The sequence below is a fragment of the Colias eurytheme genome, chromosome 17 (assembly GCF_061535395.1).
Source record: "Colias eurytheme isolate Ceu_HAF_F1 chromosome 17, ilColEury1 Martin Lab GWU primary, whole genome shotgun sequence".
Lineage (NCBI taxonomy): Eukaryota > Metazoa > Arthropoda > Insecta > Lepidoptera > Pieridae > Colias > Colias eurytheme.
The window spans coordinates 3,949,152-3,963,521 of NC_142996.1; the positions used below are offsets into that span (position 1 = coordinate 3,949,152).

A 14,370-nucleotide genomic window follows, 5' to 3' on the forward strand; every position below is an offset into this window, starting at 1 on the left:
ATATGATTTTTTTTCTTATGGTTTGATTGATTAATAGATAGATAGCTGTATGAAAACAGTTATCACTATACTATGTAGTAAAATCTAAACTAGGTACTTTATTTGAGGCTGGTTGGATTGGATATAACTTCTTGACTCAAATTGTGCTGGTCGCACTATAAAAACTAGTTTTTGTTTACATACAAATAACCTCAAATTAAATTGCGAAAACGTAATAATCGCCATACATACATACATTAAACACTCGTCACTAATGGAATATTCTATTTTACGTAGTACTGAGCAAAAATAAATGGAATCTCACCGGTATATTCTGCTGTACGTTTGTAAACGTTTTCCAAATCAGTCAATAAATTTCCAGCTTGAAATTCGGACAAACACCGAATAAAAACTTTATACACCACATCACGGACACCGCTACGTTTAACCTTTTTCATAATGTCTCCTTTTTTATTTAAATTTCTTGTTCTAAATAACAATTTTATCTCAATAATTCTCCACTTCACGAAAAAAACAACAAATTTTTATTCAACTTGACAGCTACATTGCCAATTCAGGGTTGCCAGGCAATGAAAAACGAATTAGTTCCAAAATAATTAATTTCATCTCTTTTATGTCGTACTATACGTTGTTGTGCGAGAGCAAGACACAGATTTTACGCTTTTACAATAATACATAATATTATACGATTGTAGAGTATATTTGTCGTTAGTATTATCTGTGGCATGAGTGTCAACTGTCAAACATTATCTATGTTTCTTTTCTTGTCAGTTGTCACTTGTCTCATGTTATGTGTGTAAAAAATTCATCATTTGCATTTTGCGTCATTGGCGTGTTTTTGTCGTTAGATTTGATGCTGCTTGCTTGTTCAGAAATATTTAATCCCCTGTTTAATGTATAAGTCCTTATTCTAGATTTACCCTAATCGAATAAATCACAATATGACATCAACTCAATGTGTTGTACAATTCTGCAAACTTTCAATTTTTAATAAAGTGCCTGGTGTAACATTTCATGGGTAAGTGCCGCCTAAAATTTAAGTTTCACTTCTTAATTGAAACTGTTTTATTAAATAATACACAACGAATATACTAATAATGATAATATTCTTTATTATAGATGTCCGACTTCGTCTGAAATGCGAAATAAATGGCTACATGCACTGCGGAATAAATGTGTTCTTTTAGATTGGAATAAAAGCAGGATTTGCTCGAAACATTTTGAAAGTAAATGTTTTGATTCACAAAAAAAATTAAAGGATAATGCAGTGCCAACAATTTTTCCCAGTCTTAATAAGAAACCTGTACCTAAGGTATAAAAATATTTTAATTTATCTTTTAGATTAAAGATTCTTAATAAGCAACTTTTCATATATTTCTTAAGAAGAAATTGGTATTTCCATAATATTAGATGATACATTAGTGAATTTCATTATAAAAATATTTCTGTTTTACAGTGCTTAATTTGAATATTATGTTAAAATCATAATTTTTCATTCATATAGAGTTCCAATTGTTCACTAATTTTGTTCTTATTTGTAGACATACATCTCAAGAACTAAAATCGAAAGAATTTTAAGTAGAATGACGCAACAAGAGATTGCAACTGATATAAAAAATTCAATTAAAAAGCTAAGAGAGCCTACCACATTAGAAAGTATGGTGAATGAAGAATTGAAGTTCAAAGGAGAGGTATCTACTGAAGCACAATTATGGCTTATTTTAAAGAAACAGGAACATTTAAATACAAGACTGACAGAACTTTTAGCTCAAAGTAAAAAACAAGTTGAAGCTCTGCAAATCAACATTAAGCAAAGCAAAAGTAATAAGAAAGATGACCCGAGCTTGGAGACTCACAAGTATATTGTAAAGTGTCTACAAGAAAAACTCGCTACCTTTGAAGAACAAATTGAAATATTGACTGCAGTTGAAGCTAGATAAGTCATGTTTAGAAAGGAAATTAATTCAATAAAACTAATTTTTAATTTTAAAAAATCTTTATTTCAATCCCCAAATTCAGTCTCTAAATGTCAGTATAAAAAAATAAATAGTAGCACAAATTAATCTATGGTAAATTAGCCTAATAACAGTCTTATGATTACTTTCTTCTTAGTTGTTTTTCTATAATATCTCTTAATTTTCCTTTTCTATTAGTTTTATCTGATAATGGTCTGCCCAGTGGTATAATTTCCATTTGCTGAAGTCTTCGTCTGAATTTCTGGTAAAATTCTAAAACACTAGGGTCGGCCCATACATGTCTTGAGTCAAAATCTAATACTCGTAAGGTGTTTAAACTTTGTGCTCTACTTAGAGCCACATAAGCTTGTCCAGCTTCAAATATTTTGGACAGTGACATTTCAACACAATCCAATGTTAGTCCTTGTGACTTATGTATAGAGAATGCCCAAGCCAAATTCAGTGGTACTTGTCTTCTACATAAAAGAGATCCATTTGCATTTTTCACATACCACCTCTCAGTTTTTGCAGTATATTCCTTTTTATTTTTAAATCTAACTACAGGTAAACCTTCATCAAATTTTACTACTACACCTCTTGCTCCATTAACTAGTCCAGCATTTACATTAATATTTTTTAACAACATAACTTGAGCACCTACTTTCAAAACTAATTTGGCAGGTGCAATAGTTTGCATATCTAGCAGGCTCGTTGCACTATCACTATCTTGGGCTGAATATACCTTTTCTTCACCTTCTAAATCACGTAATTTTGAATTGTTTATCATTTTTGAGTCATTTGTATGAGAACACAATCTAGTTGCAAGAATACCGTCACTTTCTATTTTCTGTCTTGCAGTTTGAACAAGACGCTCACTTATTTCTTTGGTTACTCGGCCTATTCTGATACTATTCAGTATGGATATAAATTCTTGGTCAGTCTGTCTGTGTACTTCTTTTAATTCAAAACATAGATCTATACAATTCTCCCAACATGAAGTCTGAAAACAAAATTTCTTGGCAGCTTTTGTTTTATCTACAACAGGAGGCAGCTGCAGGAAATCTCCACACAGAATAAGCTGGATTCCTCCAAATGGCTTATCATTTCTCCTGACATGTCTTGCTACTGCTTCCAATTTCTGCAAAAAAAAATATTTTTTTACTTGTCCAGACCTTTTTTAGTTTTAATAAATATAATTTTCTATCTCTATTTTACCATTCACATATCAAAATTTTAGGCTAAAACTTTTTTCAAGTTATTGTGCATGAGTAGAAGTAATTGAAAGATAATGTACATTTATCATAAAGGACAGTTTTTACACGCTTTATATTAGCTTCACCTGTATGTTTGTAACCGACTTCTTTGGGCGCGATTTTGACCCACTTTAAACGGCCAGATTTCGTTCAAACTTTGTAGATTTATTGAGGACCGATGGGCGATGACAATACACTAATTTGATAAAAATTTTCTATTTTTTAGTTCGGTTTTCTATAAAAAGCGTGTTTTTTAGTTTTTTTTAACTATTATTATTTTACTAAATAACTAACAAATAAGTTAAATAAGATTACCTCAAAATAGGCTCCGTCAACCATAGATATTTCGTCAATAATGAGATGTTTGCATTTCCTCCATTTCTGCGCCACCAGAGGCAACTTTAAAGCTTTTTCACATATCTTCTCTACTGTTCCACTCCCATCTCCAATTCCAGCAAAAGCATGCAATGTTGTTCCACCTAAAATATAGATAACATTAAATTTAACACATTCCATATTATTCTTAGTATGTTTTAATAAAAAAAAATGTTGTGTGGTTTTATGAAACCACGGTAAAAGTGAAACTGTTTGAACGGTTCCGAACACTGCTTTGTGTAGCGCATGTCGCGTGACGGTCGGCTGCCGAGTAGGTATACCTACTCGGCAGCCGCGATACACGCGACATGCGCTACACAGACCAAAAAGTTTGAGATGATGTAATAAAAGTTTCACTTTAAAAATTGTTTTTATGTTTTTTTTTAATACAAATGTTGATCAATTACAAATATAAATTACCTATATGGCAAGCAGCCACACCAGTGGACGCAGTAGGCATTGTAACATCTGGAGGTAAGGCTGCAACAATTCTCTTTAATAAATAACTCTTCCCCGTTCCTGCTGACCCTGTAAAGAATATATTCTTGCCTCCAAGGCAAGCTTCCAATACTCTCTTTTGTTCTGGGTTTAATGTACTTGCTGTTGTCAAAGGTGATGGGGAATATAATTTTTTAGGAGCAGGTCCACGAGCAACATCCTCTTGTTTTCTTTTCTTTGCAGGAGGAGATGGTGTTGTTGTTGTTGATTTACTGATTTTGTTCTTAGCATTGCACAAGTCGGCCACTGTAACGGGACTGATTTCTTCGAAGGCTTGAGCTTTCCCACTTAATAATTTCGCTCGAACTGTCTGTTTTGATGGTGTTTTGTTGGTAGATTGTTCTCTATCACCAGTCATCTTTACGAATATTGTGCGAAGGAAAGATACAAGGTTTGTCGGTGGCGCGTTAGATATGAATACCGTGCAGCCAGCTTCCTGAAACTTTATACTTGCTTTTCCTTCAGCCATAAATTTCTTAAAAACATTGATTCCTTTTAATGCTAACCTAGTTGCCGCTTGTTTCTCACTACTAACTTCCATAAACATTTCCCGAAATTCATTCCTTATTAATCGTAGAGATGCTGTTTTTAAACTTATTTTTCTTGTAACAGATCCTTGCGCAGTCATCCATTCCACAGTCGCAGCGCACGATAAAAATGATTCCCCAGATTCCATGATTGTCTTGACTTAAACTATACTTTTTTTAATATAATATATCTAATACATCATATTTATATACTTTTTCTTCATGAATAATAATTAAAATATCTATAAAAATCACACGTTGGCGCGTAAGCGCAACTCGGATTTTTAATTAGATAAAGTAAACTGACAGCAGCTAATGTCACTTTGTAAAATAATGTTGCCACATTTAAAGTAATAGTGAGGAATTCAGTTCTCATTCAATCAGATGAATGAACAATGAGTGTGAATAGTTCATCATTTCAAACTATAAAATAACATTATTTCTAATTGTAATATATAAAGCTATATAAGATATAAGTTACTAGTATAATGTAATTATAATCATTTTTTTATTTTTATTTTTACGATGTTTACGTTACTGTTTTCTTAATTTTTTCGTTAATTGTAACTAATTACGTTGTGTCTGTTGTCATTGTTGTGTTTATTTGGTGTTATATTGTTACACACTAAATATTCACTAGACGATCGATTCAATTTCATTCATTCCCGATTTTGAATCATTCACTTTGTGACAACTCTATTTTTATTTCATCAAAAACTGACAACACAGAAAACGTCAGTTTACTTTATCTAAATAAAAATCCGAGTATAGACAAAGTTTGACTTTGACGTAGGTTTGAACTTTGAATTTTACATTGACATGTGACAGTTGATACCAAAATTTAATTTAATAACCAATGAATACTTGCCTTTTTGCTTATATCAAATTTAAGTTAATAAAAGCCATGGATACATTATATAACTTTATATATTCATGATATTCATCGATGAAGGGATCCCACAACTAAGAATAATAAAACATACATTGTTAATATTTCTATTGATATTTTAATTTTTCAATAAATAAAACGTGCACTAGTGATAACTTATTACATGTCGACCTCGTCTTCTTCGTTTTTTTAAGCTATTGCATAGCTTCTATCGCGGGCCTTGAGCGCGGGGACCGAATCGAGAAATTCCGTAACGAAAAAACCTCACGCTCCCCACTCCGACAGACACGGAGAGGTGGCTTGAAGGCATGCTATGCAATAGCTACACGTCTTTTTTTTTTCATTAAAATCCCGGCAATGGAGCACGAGAGTCGAGACCCATTTGATGGTAGGTGATGATCGCCGTCAATGACAATTCACAACATTATAGAATACTGCGAACGTATTGCCGGCTTTAAGGAGGAAGAAGGCATGGTGAAAAGTGTCCAGTAAACCTAACAGTTTGTGTTTGTCTTTGGGTACCAATAACCTATTCCTTAGTCCTTAGTCCTTACCCCTAAACTCTATTGATTCCATATTAGAATATCTACATAATATCTATAAAATATTCAGACATGTACTTGTTTTGGTTTTATAGTAAACGGCCTTTAAACTCCCAAACATCAGAGAATAGGAATAGGTCTTTTGTTCAACTACGGATGCGGACTTGTAGAAGGATTATGATTTGTTATAGAGTTATAATTTCACTATATTTAAATAAAGTAATTAAAGACACAAAAAGAAGAAGACAAGCTCCTAGTTACTGAAAGAAAGATCCTAAGAAAGATGTTTGGGCCAGTGTTGACAGAAGAAGGGGTTTGGAGGAGGAGGAAAAACCTAGAACTTCAAGATCTAATGGCCGAGCCAAACGTCATAGGTGAGATTAAAGCCCAAAGACTCCGATGGCTCGGCCATGTGGAAAGAATGGGGGAAGATCGAGCAGCGAAACGAGCGTACCTGGGACAGCCATCTGGACGCCGTCCGGTTGGACGTCCCAGGTACCGCTGGAAAGACGAAATTGCCAAAGACCTGCGCAGCCTCCAGATTGAAAACTGGCAAGAGATGGCGCAGGATAGAGTCAAATGGAGGCTCTTATTGTCGGAGGCCAAGACTCACTTTGGGTCCCTGCGCCACTCTAGTAAGTAAGTAAGTAACTATGTTTATCTCATGAGTTTCTAAAGATTTTCTTCCTCTTTTTTAGTCACTTGATGAGAATGTGGGGCATATTTTTTTAATCTTTCTTTACAGCATAAAATCGACAGGCCCAAGAATAACGTTACTACTAAGGTTACTACCTACGAGTTACGACGAACCTAATTTTGAAGTGGTAGGTGGCTGGATGGTCTTTGGTGTGAGGATTGGGTGTAGCTTTTTCTATGTTATTTTGATGCTTATTTATGTGTGTCGTGTCAATCTTCTTAGATTCAATCATTAGCCAAAATGTCCCTCATTTGCCCTTGTATGCTACTAAGAGTACTGAACCATCGAACAACCAGTAGTTAACTCTTTAAAAAGTACTGTTAGCTCATCTCATACAAGTTAATCGTTATAATGTCATTTGTTATTAAATGAAAAAAAGACCAATGTATGTTTGTATTTAACTTTTAATTTTACCTCATACCCGGAGACAAGCTGTCACTTGGTGGACAGCTAATAATTCATCGACGGGCCGTAAAAGCGTCTAAAGATAAACATACTGTCAGAAGTAAATAGAAATACACCATTATCCGTACCGCGGACTGCATAAAACGTTTAACGTTTTACAATAAAATGTTGTTTATTTATATAGCATATTTAAACTAGGTATTTGAACCGAAATAAAAACTTATTATACCTACCTTAACCTATTCCCCGTTCATACTAACTAGGAGTACTTAGATATAAAAGGAAAGATACTCTGTGTGTTTTGAGTTTTCACGCCTCAGCTTTTTATGATATTTTATACAAAGATAATAAACATAAAATTAATTTGGAAATATTACAGAACAGTACATTTTTTTTGGTCTGTGGAAAATATGAAAGCGAAGAGGCGGCTGCAAATCTAGTAGGTATATCTAATTTAAAAAAGAAGGCGTAAATAATTCCTAATTCAAATCGTTTGCATGGCTTCTTGCAGCTGGAAAGACAGTATGCACACATGCAGTTCCGATATCGATAGGATACCGTGTATCTAAGCCGTGTATGATTTGCTTGTAGGCAAATGTACGTAGGTACGATTTCTTTTATAAGAGGAGGGATGGTAGGAAAGTGCAAAAGAAGAGTATTAGTAGGTACTATCGTACTCTCCTAGCACTGCACTGCTGTCTACATATTATATGCTAAGCTAAATTCTTCAGCTGTAACTATTCTACCTACTACAATACCTACCACTGAAAAACAAAAATTAATAATTATCATGTAAATTTTACATTTAACTCGTGATTAATGAAACTTTATATCGTTAAACGAAAATCAAAATGTAATTTGATTCACTTTGCCCTTACAATGGCAGCGGTTATTCCATATAAGGATTCCAGTCGGCTGAAATCCGCACTCTTATGACGTAATGAATGCCGCCAGCGGCCAGACGCCTTCATTCATCACAGATGCGATGTTTCAAAAGCCTATAGTGACAGATACCAATGCATGAGATCACCAGCTTTACCAATTAATGTTTTATGTTCATTCGCTTTTTAAACATTATTACCGAACAACCAGTGTGAACGGAAAATCAAAGTAGATAGGAAGGTGCTTATCGAGTAAAGAACATAGACCGTGCTCTACTTTTTAATTTAAAATATCTAGGTACCCAATATCTTAGGTATACGATGTACCTACGTATGATTATTATAGGTATTTGGTTTTCCATCAAAGTTCAACAATACAATTTCAAAATAGATACATATGTATATGTATTTTGATGCATACAAAATAGATATTATACATATTTTCAACATTACCCAGTCTGTATGCGCCCTTATGCGCTACCATATGGAATTTTGATAAGCCACCACCAAGGGAAAGTAACATGTAGTTATATTGTAGATGGAAAACTTTGTTTCAAGAAAACATTTTTGAAAAGAAAAATCTCAACTCAAATATTTCCGAAAATTAGAGAATTTCTCAGGAATTGTAACGACTAAAATCTGAGAAAATTACATTGACCTGTAACGTAATGATCAATATAAGGATTCATCTCACTACCAAACTTGATAAATCAAATGAGTCATTGTATTATTTGTATTTTGTAGTAACTTACATGTAATTTTGTACATAAATTTTCTTGGCCTAAAAGACCTAAAAATATAGGTACTGAAGGTAGTTGTGTACCTACGCTACGCATAGTAAATATACTAAATACCTACGGACTACAGTAGTAGGAACAGTAGGAATGCAATGCACTTCATCCACTATTCAAGGAAACATTACGCCAGTAAATATGATATTAAATTTTATGAATTTCGTTGATATATTTGCTACGTATTTGAGCGGAAGAAGCGAGATATTTAACCTTTCAACACGCCGCTCGTTTGCTTTCTGTATAAATACGATTATTTTCGCGACAATTTTGAAGTTTACTGCGATGAAAGGTAATAATCAATGAACTTAATACAGCTAAACCGTCTGTATAATATAAGTATTCAGCAATTTTGTATACCTGACTTTTAATACCAATTAGTTATATATTGAGATGTGAGAATGACGGGAACCACCCCGGTCCCCGTTTAACAAAATTACCTTACAAAGTACGTAAAAAGTACGTAACTATAGGTATACTAAATATTTCATAGTTCATAGGCAGTGGCCATAATTGGTACGGTCTATACCTAAGTAGGTACCTACCAACTAAACCGTATGGCATGAGCAAAAAGCAATTTTACACTCCAAAGTAGTAAATGAAATAGGTTAAATTTAATTGATTTACCTTTACTAGGTATTAAAGTTACTTGTTAATTAATGTTATGTTCCGATTAACATTTGTTACATAAAACAATAACCATTTGTATATAACATCCTGTATGTATTCAAAGAAAAAGTATGGTTGGTAAGGAAGTTGTTGAACTAACGTAGTCACTAAAATAAGTTTTAAATAGGTAGATACATTTGACAAACACTAGTAATCGATAGAGGAAACGAGAAGCGCTGAAAACATGACAGTACCTATAGGCAAGGTACCCAGAATTAGCGCTATCCTGAAAATACATCTGCCGGTCAAACAATTTAACGGGACATGTATTAATGTTTGCAAATTCCTGTTGTTGCATATTCTGAAATCTAGAATATAGAATAACTCAGTATTGAGTTTATAATGCAGCACTTATTTCAGGTAGGTCAGGTTTCTATGCTGTATTCTGTCGAAACTTATGAAATTGTATAAAATATTTTTTGATGTTTTATTCATCATGTCAGCGAATAAAAATTACTTATGGACATTGAACACTAATTAGTTCATGTTGATCTAGACTACACTAATGTCGCAAATCTAAAATGGGAATTTTCACATTTCACATTTTTAACTCGTTTTTCTTTAGGAATTGGTTACCTAGTTACATAACTAGTTACCTACTCGTTATGTATATTAATTAAGTAGGTATATTGGTAGTATGTAACAAGACGATTTTAGAATAACTATACTTGTCATGTAGCATTTTTTATCGGTTCATTCTTAGTTTTTTACAGGTAGGTAGTCTTTTTTATTCGACAGGAAGGCAAAAAAGTAGCTTGAACCGAAGCGACAAAATCCACTCAAAACGAGCGGATATGTTAAAAACTACACATTCCTCAATTCCTGTAAAGTATCTAGAAAATATATGTAGGTACCTAATAAATAAGATAAGAGTAGGTATTATAGGTAAATCAAATAACAACTTTTACTTGCTAAAGTGTTTTGTATGCAATTTTATTTATACATTCACATTTCATCATTTTTAATAATTTAATTTACAATTTAAATTTTACAATTTTATTTATTTATTACAATTTACAATTTGTACCAGTATTCATGTAAAAGTACCTAAGTATAAAACTATAAAAAGGCTAGGTATTATTTAAAACAATTTCATAAAATGACCAATAGGATGGTTTTTTAATACCGATATTAGACGGCCAAAAACTATTTTTACATAGCTTTTCTCTACTTAATAGAATACCGAAGCATACTTAATCCTGACCCATGATAATTTGCATAATTTCTACTTATTAGATAGTACCTGCAGCGCGGCGTTGACGTCTATAACTTATTCGGTAATAATTAAATTATTTATGTAAGATTGAAGATATGTAATTAGTTGGCAGAGTTCCGAGTAGGTAGGAATGTTGGGGTAGCGTTACCTAACTGAAACAAAACATTTCGTGAGAATCGGACAATCAGGGAGATGTGATGGTGACCAAGCGCATGGAATAAGAAGGATTGTTTGATTGTTGTTAAAAAATCATTAAATAGAGTAATGTATAAAAACAAGTACACTTTAGAAAGTTAACATTAAAATTATTTGAAATTAACAGTTGTTCAATTGATAGGTATGTAAATGATTAGAGATAGCGCTCTCGTGAGTCGTGGGCAAAGTTGAAAAATAAAATTCCTTTCCTTTAAAATGTATGAATAAAAAGGAACTTTAGGTTTTCTATATTATAATTGAGATATAATTTTCAGCAATGAGTACCTATATTCAGAAAGTCCGATATCTACCTAGGTAATTGCATCTGTTTCAGAGTTCTTCTATAAAATTTAATATCTTATAGGTACAATTTTTACGAATTTACCTATCATGATCAGACAATTACATCAACTCAGTATAGTAGTTCAAGCAAGTTTTTATACACACACTACATAATATACCTAACTTCCATAATTATTAGAGAATTAGTAGGTAGGTACCTACCTAAGATAAAATATTAGGTAGGTATATTTTATCTTAAATTGTAATTGATATCTTATTTTATATATGTATAACTAGTTTACCGCCCGCGGCTTCGCCCGCTTTGTCTTAAACCTAATAAATTATATACTAAAACCTTCCTCTTGAATCACTCGTTCTATTAAAAAAACCGCATCAAAATCCGTTGCGTAGTTTTAAAGATTTAAGCATACATAGGGACAGAGAAAGCGACTTTGTTTTATACTATGTAGAGATACAACATTCAAAATAATTAATTAAACGAAACATGGTCACAGTAGTCGGAGAGCTCAGTCTCCACACATGGGACGCATCTGTGCTACACCGACTCGCTGGAGGTATACCCTGAAAACCGTATCTATAGTCCGTATCTGCATTTCATTTGAAAGTTATTAAATAATACAGAAATATATGAATTAGTAAAATATTTGTAACAAGCAACAAATTGCTTTAAAGATTTTCAAGTGCTCAATCGTTCCCAAATTCTGATTAGCGACTTATTAGACTTTAGAGAATTAGTGAAAAACTTAATTATTATTTATGGTTACACTTGAAAGCATCACCTGAAAATATTTAATAAATACTTAGGCATTTTAAAATTAGATATGTACCTAAATCGCCAATCGAACATTCCAAATTGCATAAATTTAAGCATCACTAAATAATAAGTTTTATCTTTAATTCACAATACCAAAAAACCTTTGAATTCGATGAATAACAAACTTAACAGAATGCAAATCCGTTTCCGAAAAATCGTCTTTATCCGACACAGGTGTTCGCAACATTAATGAAATCTTTTGAATTAACCCAATAAACAATAGAGTGTTATCAGTTAAACAGGTAATGCCGCTTGGCGTGGACTATAGAGTCAGCACACGTGTGACGTATTTCCCTCTACGCAGCTGCAGAGGCCTCGCAGATGTTTTATGGCGCTGAACATTTCCAAGACGTTTTATTATTTATTACGCCGTTTAGAACCTAATCCTCATTTTTACTATCCAGAATAAAACAATGGTCATCATCGGTCACTATTTTTGGCATATTGCGCGCAGATGTGCGTTCGCATTGCGTGGGAAAGTGCTTTGCTTTATTACCAAACTTAGAAGCTTACATTAAAATAAATATTTGTAAGAACTTAAAACTCTTGTTTTAATTGGTAAAACCAAAATCTAAGAATATTTAAATGAAACAATAATGGAAAAGAGATATCTTTACGCCGACTTCACACTGAATAAATTATCTGAAATTTTCAAATCGTTTTGATAAGTAAATAAACTAAGTGGATATAAATAGAAGGGTTTTCATAGTTCAATTTGTATACGTAGTATATTATTATTAGTCTGTGGTTCAATGTACCTACTATGGTTACTACAGGCTATAATCACCTATAATTTTACTTAGGTATTTACGTGTGTACGGGTACCAACATATAGGTAATTGTCTACATTTAAAATTTAAATCTATACATATTTGTTAAAATCTTAGAATGCATTTCTTTTTAATTACACTTACTTTCTTTTTAGATACCAAATAATTAACCATCTGTGAAATAGTGGAAGAAATGCCTAGAAATTAGAGAAAATATTTAGTCAAGTGTTTCTGCAATTAGCAATGCAAACATTCTAAGCTTATGTAAGTTTTCAAGCAATCTCGTTATCTAAAGCAGGTGTCACTTTCAGCCGCAAACTCAAAAAAATTAAAATAAACCACGAAGTCGTAAAACCCTTAACAAAATAAACTTAGCTAGGCGTTAATCTCTCGGTTAAAACATCTGTAGCGTACTTAAAACAAGGGGATGACACCGTATTATCTTTTTCATACATTAGAAGGGATTAGTACCTATATTGATACGACGCGAAGCACTTACCAACTGATAAATAATACCTTATAATGCTATACCCACTAATAAGATTCGAAGTAGATTCGTTCCTAGTAAATAAAATAATCGTTGAACTTTCAATGAAGAATTATCTACTTAGAAGTTATTCCTAGATATTTATTTGGATTGTGGATCTAGGATATGATTATTAATTTATCTATAGTTACATGAACCTATGTCAATTTTTGGAAAATTGCTAACTTGATTTAAGATATAACGTTAGTACCTACATAGAAATCTAAATATTATTAAGATTTCTATATGGTATTATATAGTCAGTATAGTATTATATTATCTGTGATACAAAAACGAGAGGATAATTTAATGAAGAACCGAGAATTGTCCCATTAATATTAGTTATGTGGTCATTCTAACCTATATTCAAAGTTTAAGCTTTAGCTAGTATGGTAAATACATATTTCCGTATCCTGCAACGTAGATCAGTTATCACTAGTCATTTAGGTAGTATTAATAAGGGAGAGTCAATATAATAGTTCAAAAATAAAAGCATTAAGGCTTTTGTAGTAACCGTTTACCTTTTTACAACTCCATTGACAACCCCCTTATCAGCTATGCGTGAGAAGTTGGCAGATAACTGTTATTTTATGAATGAAGCTGATTACGGGAAGGCCGACTGTTCACCACATGTTGACAGTGTTAGAAGCATGACTCACAACTTGCAGAAACATGCAGATTTTTAAACATTACTTCACGTACTATTCGACAATTCTGTACATCTAAATTAGATGTGTATGACAGATTTATGAGTAACAGAGAAATTTATTGTAATACGGTTTAAGTGAAACGATTTTTATAAATATAGTATTGAATAATGAAGCTATTAATATATCGTCACTCGACGTTACTGCGGTTGGTAATTATTCCCGAAATAAACTAAGTTAAATAACCCCTTTTGGGCGTTAGGCTGCTTTAAATTATTGTTTTTGAATTTTCAACGCCTGTCTTTTTAAAATATGCGTGTGCGTGGTGCGCCATAGTATATTTTTTGGTATAAATGTTGCTATATAGTAATTGTTGTTTACTGAAGGTACTAATAGTGTACTTTTTCAATTGGGTAG

At 32.5% G+C, this 14,370-nt stretch overlaps 2 protein-coding genes across 2 annotated transcripts; one reads left to right on the top strand and one right to left on the bottom strand.

The window, feature by feature from the left end:
- The first annotated feature begins 820 nt into the window (after positions 1–820).
- Positions 821–1,994, top strand: LOC149901149 (uncharacterized). The gene is made up of 3 exons (XM_090111714.1): positions 821–1,018; positions 1,120–1,312; positions 1,542–1,994. The coding sequence occupies exons 1-3, from the start codon at positions 942–944 to the stop codon at positions 1,938–1,940; spliced, it is 669 nt and encodes a 222-aa protein (XP_089967840.1). The 5' UTR covers positions 821–941; the 3' UTR covers positions 1,941–1,994.
- A 19-nt stretch (positions 1,995–2,013) lies between these two features.
- Positions 2,014–4,877, bottom strand: Pif1 (Pif1 DNA helicase). Its single transcript, XM_090111715.1, has 3 exons — positions 4,004–4,877; positions 3,524–3,687; positions 2,014–3,093 (listed from the first exon to the last, which is right to left on the bottom strand). The coding sequence occupies exons 1-3, from the start codon at positions 4,755–4,757 to the stop codon at positions 2,098–2,100; spliced, it is 1,914 nt and encodes a 637-aa protein (XP_089967841.1). The 5' UTR covers positions 4,758–4,877; the 3' UTR covers positions 2,014–2,097.
- Positions 4,878–14,370: the final 9,493 nt, after the last annotated feature.

Coding starts and splice junctions, on each gene's coding strand:
- LOC149901149 (XM_090111714.1), top strand. CDS start 942: ATGACATCAACTCAATGTGTTGTACAATTCTGCAAACTTTCAATTTTT. Junction 1,019..1,119: donor CCTGGTGTAACATTTCATGG/GTAAGTGCCGCC, acceptor TCTTTATTATAG/ATGTCCGACTTCGTCTGAAA. Junction 1,313..1,541: donor ATAAGAAACCTGTACCTAAG/GTATAAAAATAT, acceptor TCTTATTTGTAG/ACATACATCTCAAGAACTAA.
- Pif1 (XM_090111715.1), bottom strand. CDS start 4,757: ATGGAATCTGGGGAATCATTTTTATCGTGCGCTGCGACTGTGGAATGG. Junction 3,688..4,003: donor TGTGGCTGCTTGCCATATAG/GTAATTTATATT, acceptor TCTATATTTTAG/GTGGAACAACATTGCATGCT. Junction 3,094..3,523: donor TTGACGGAGCCTATTTTGAG/GTAATCTTATTT, acceptor TTTTTTTTGCAG/AAATTGGAAGCAGTAGCAAG.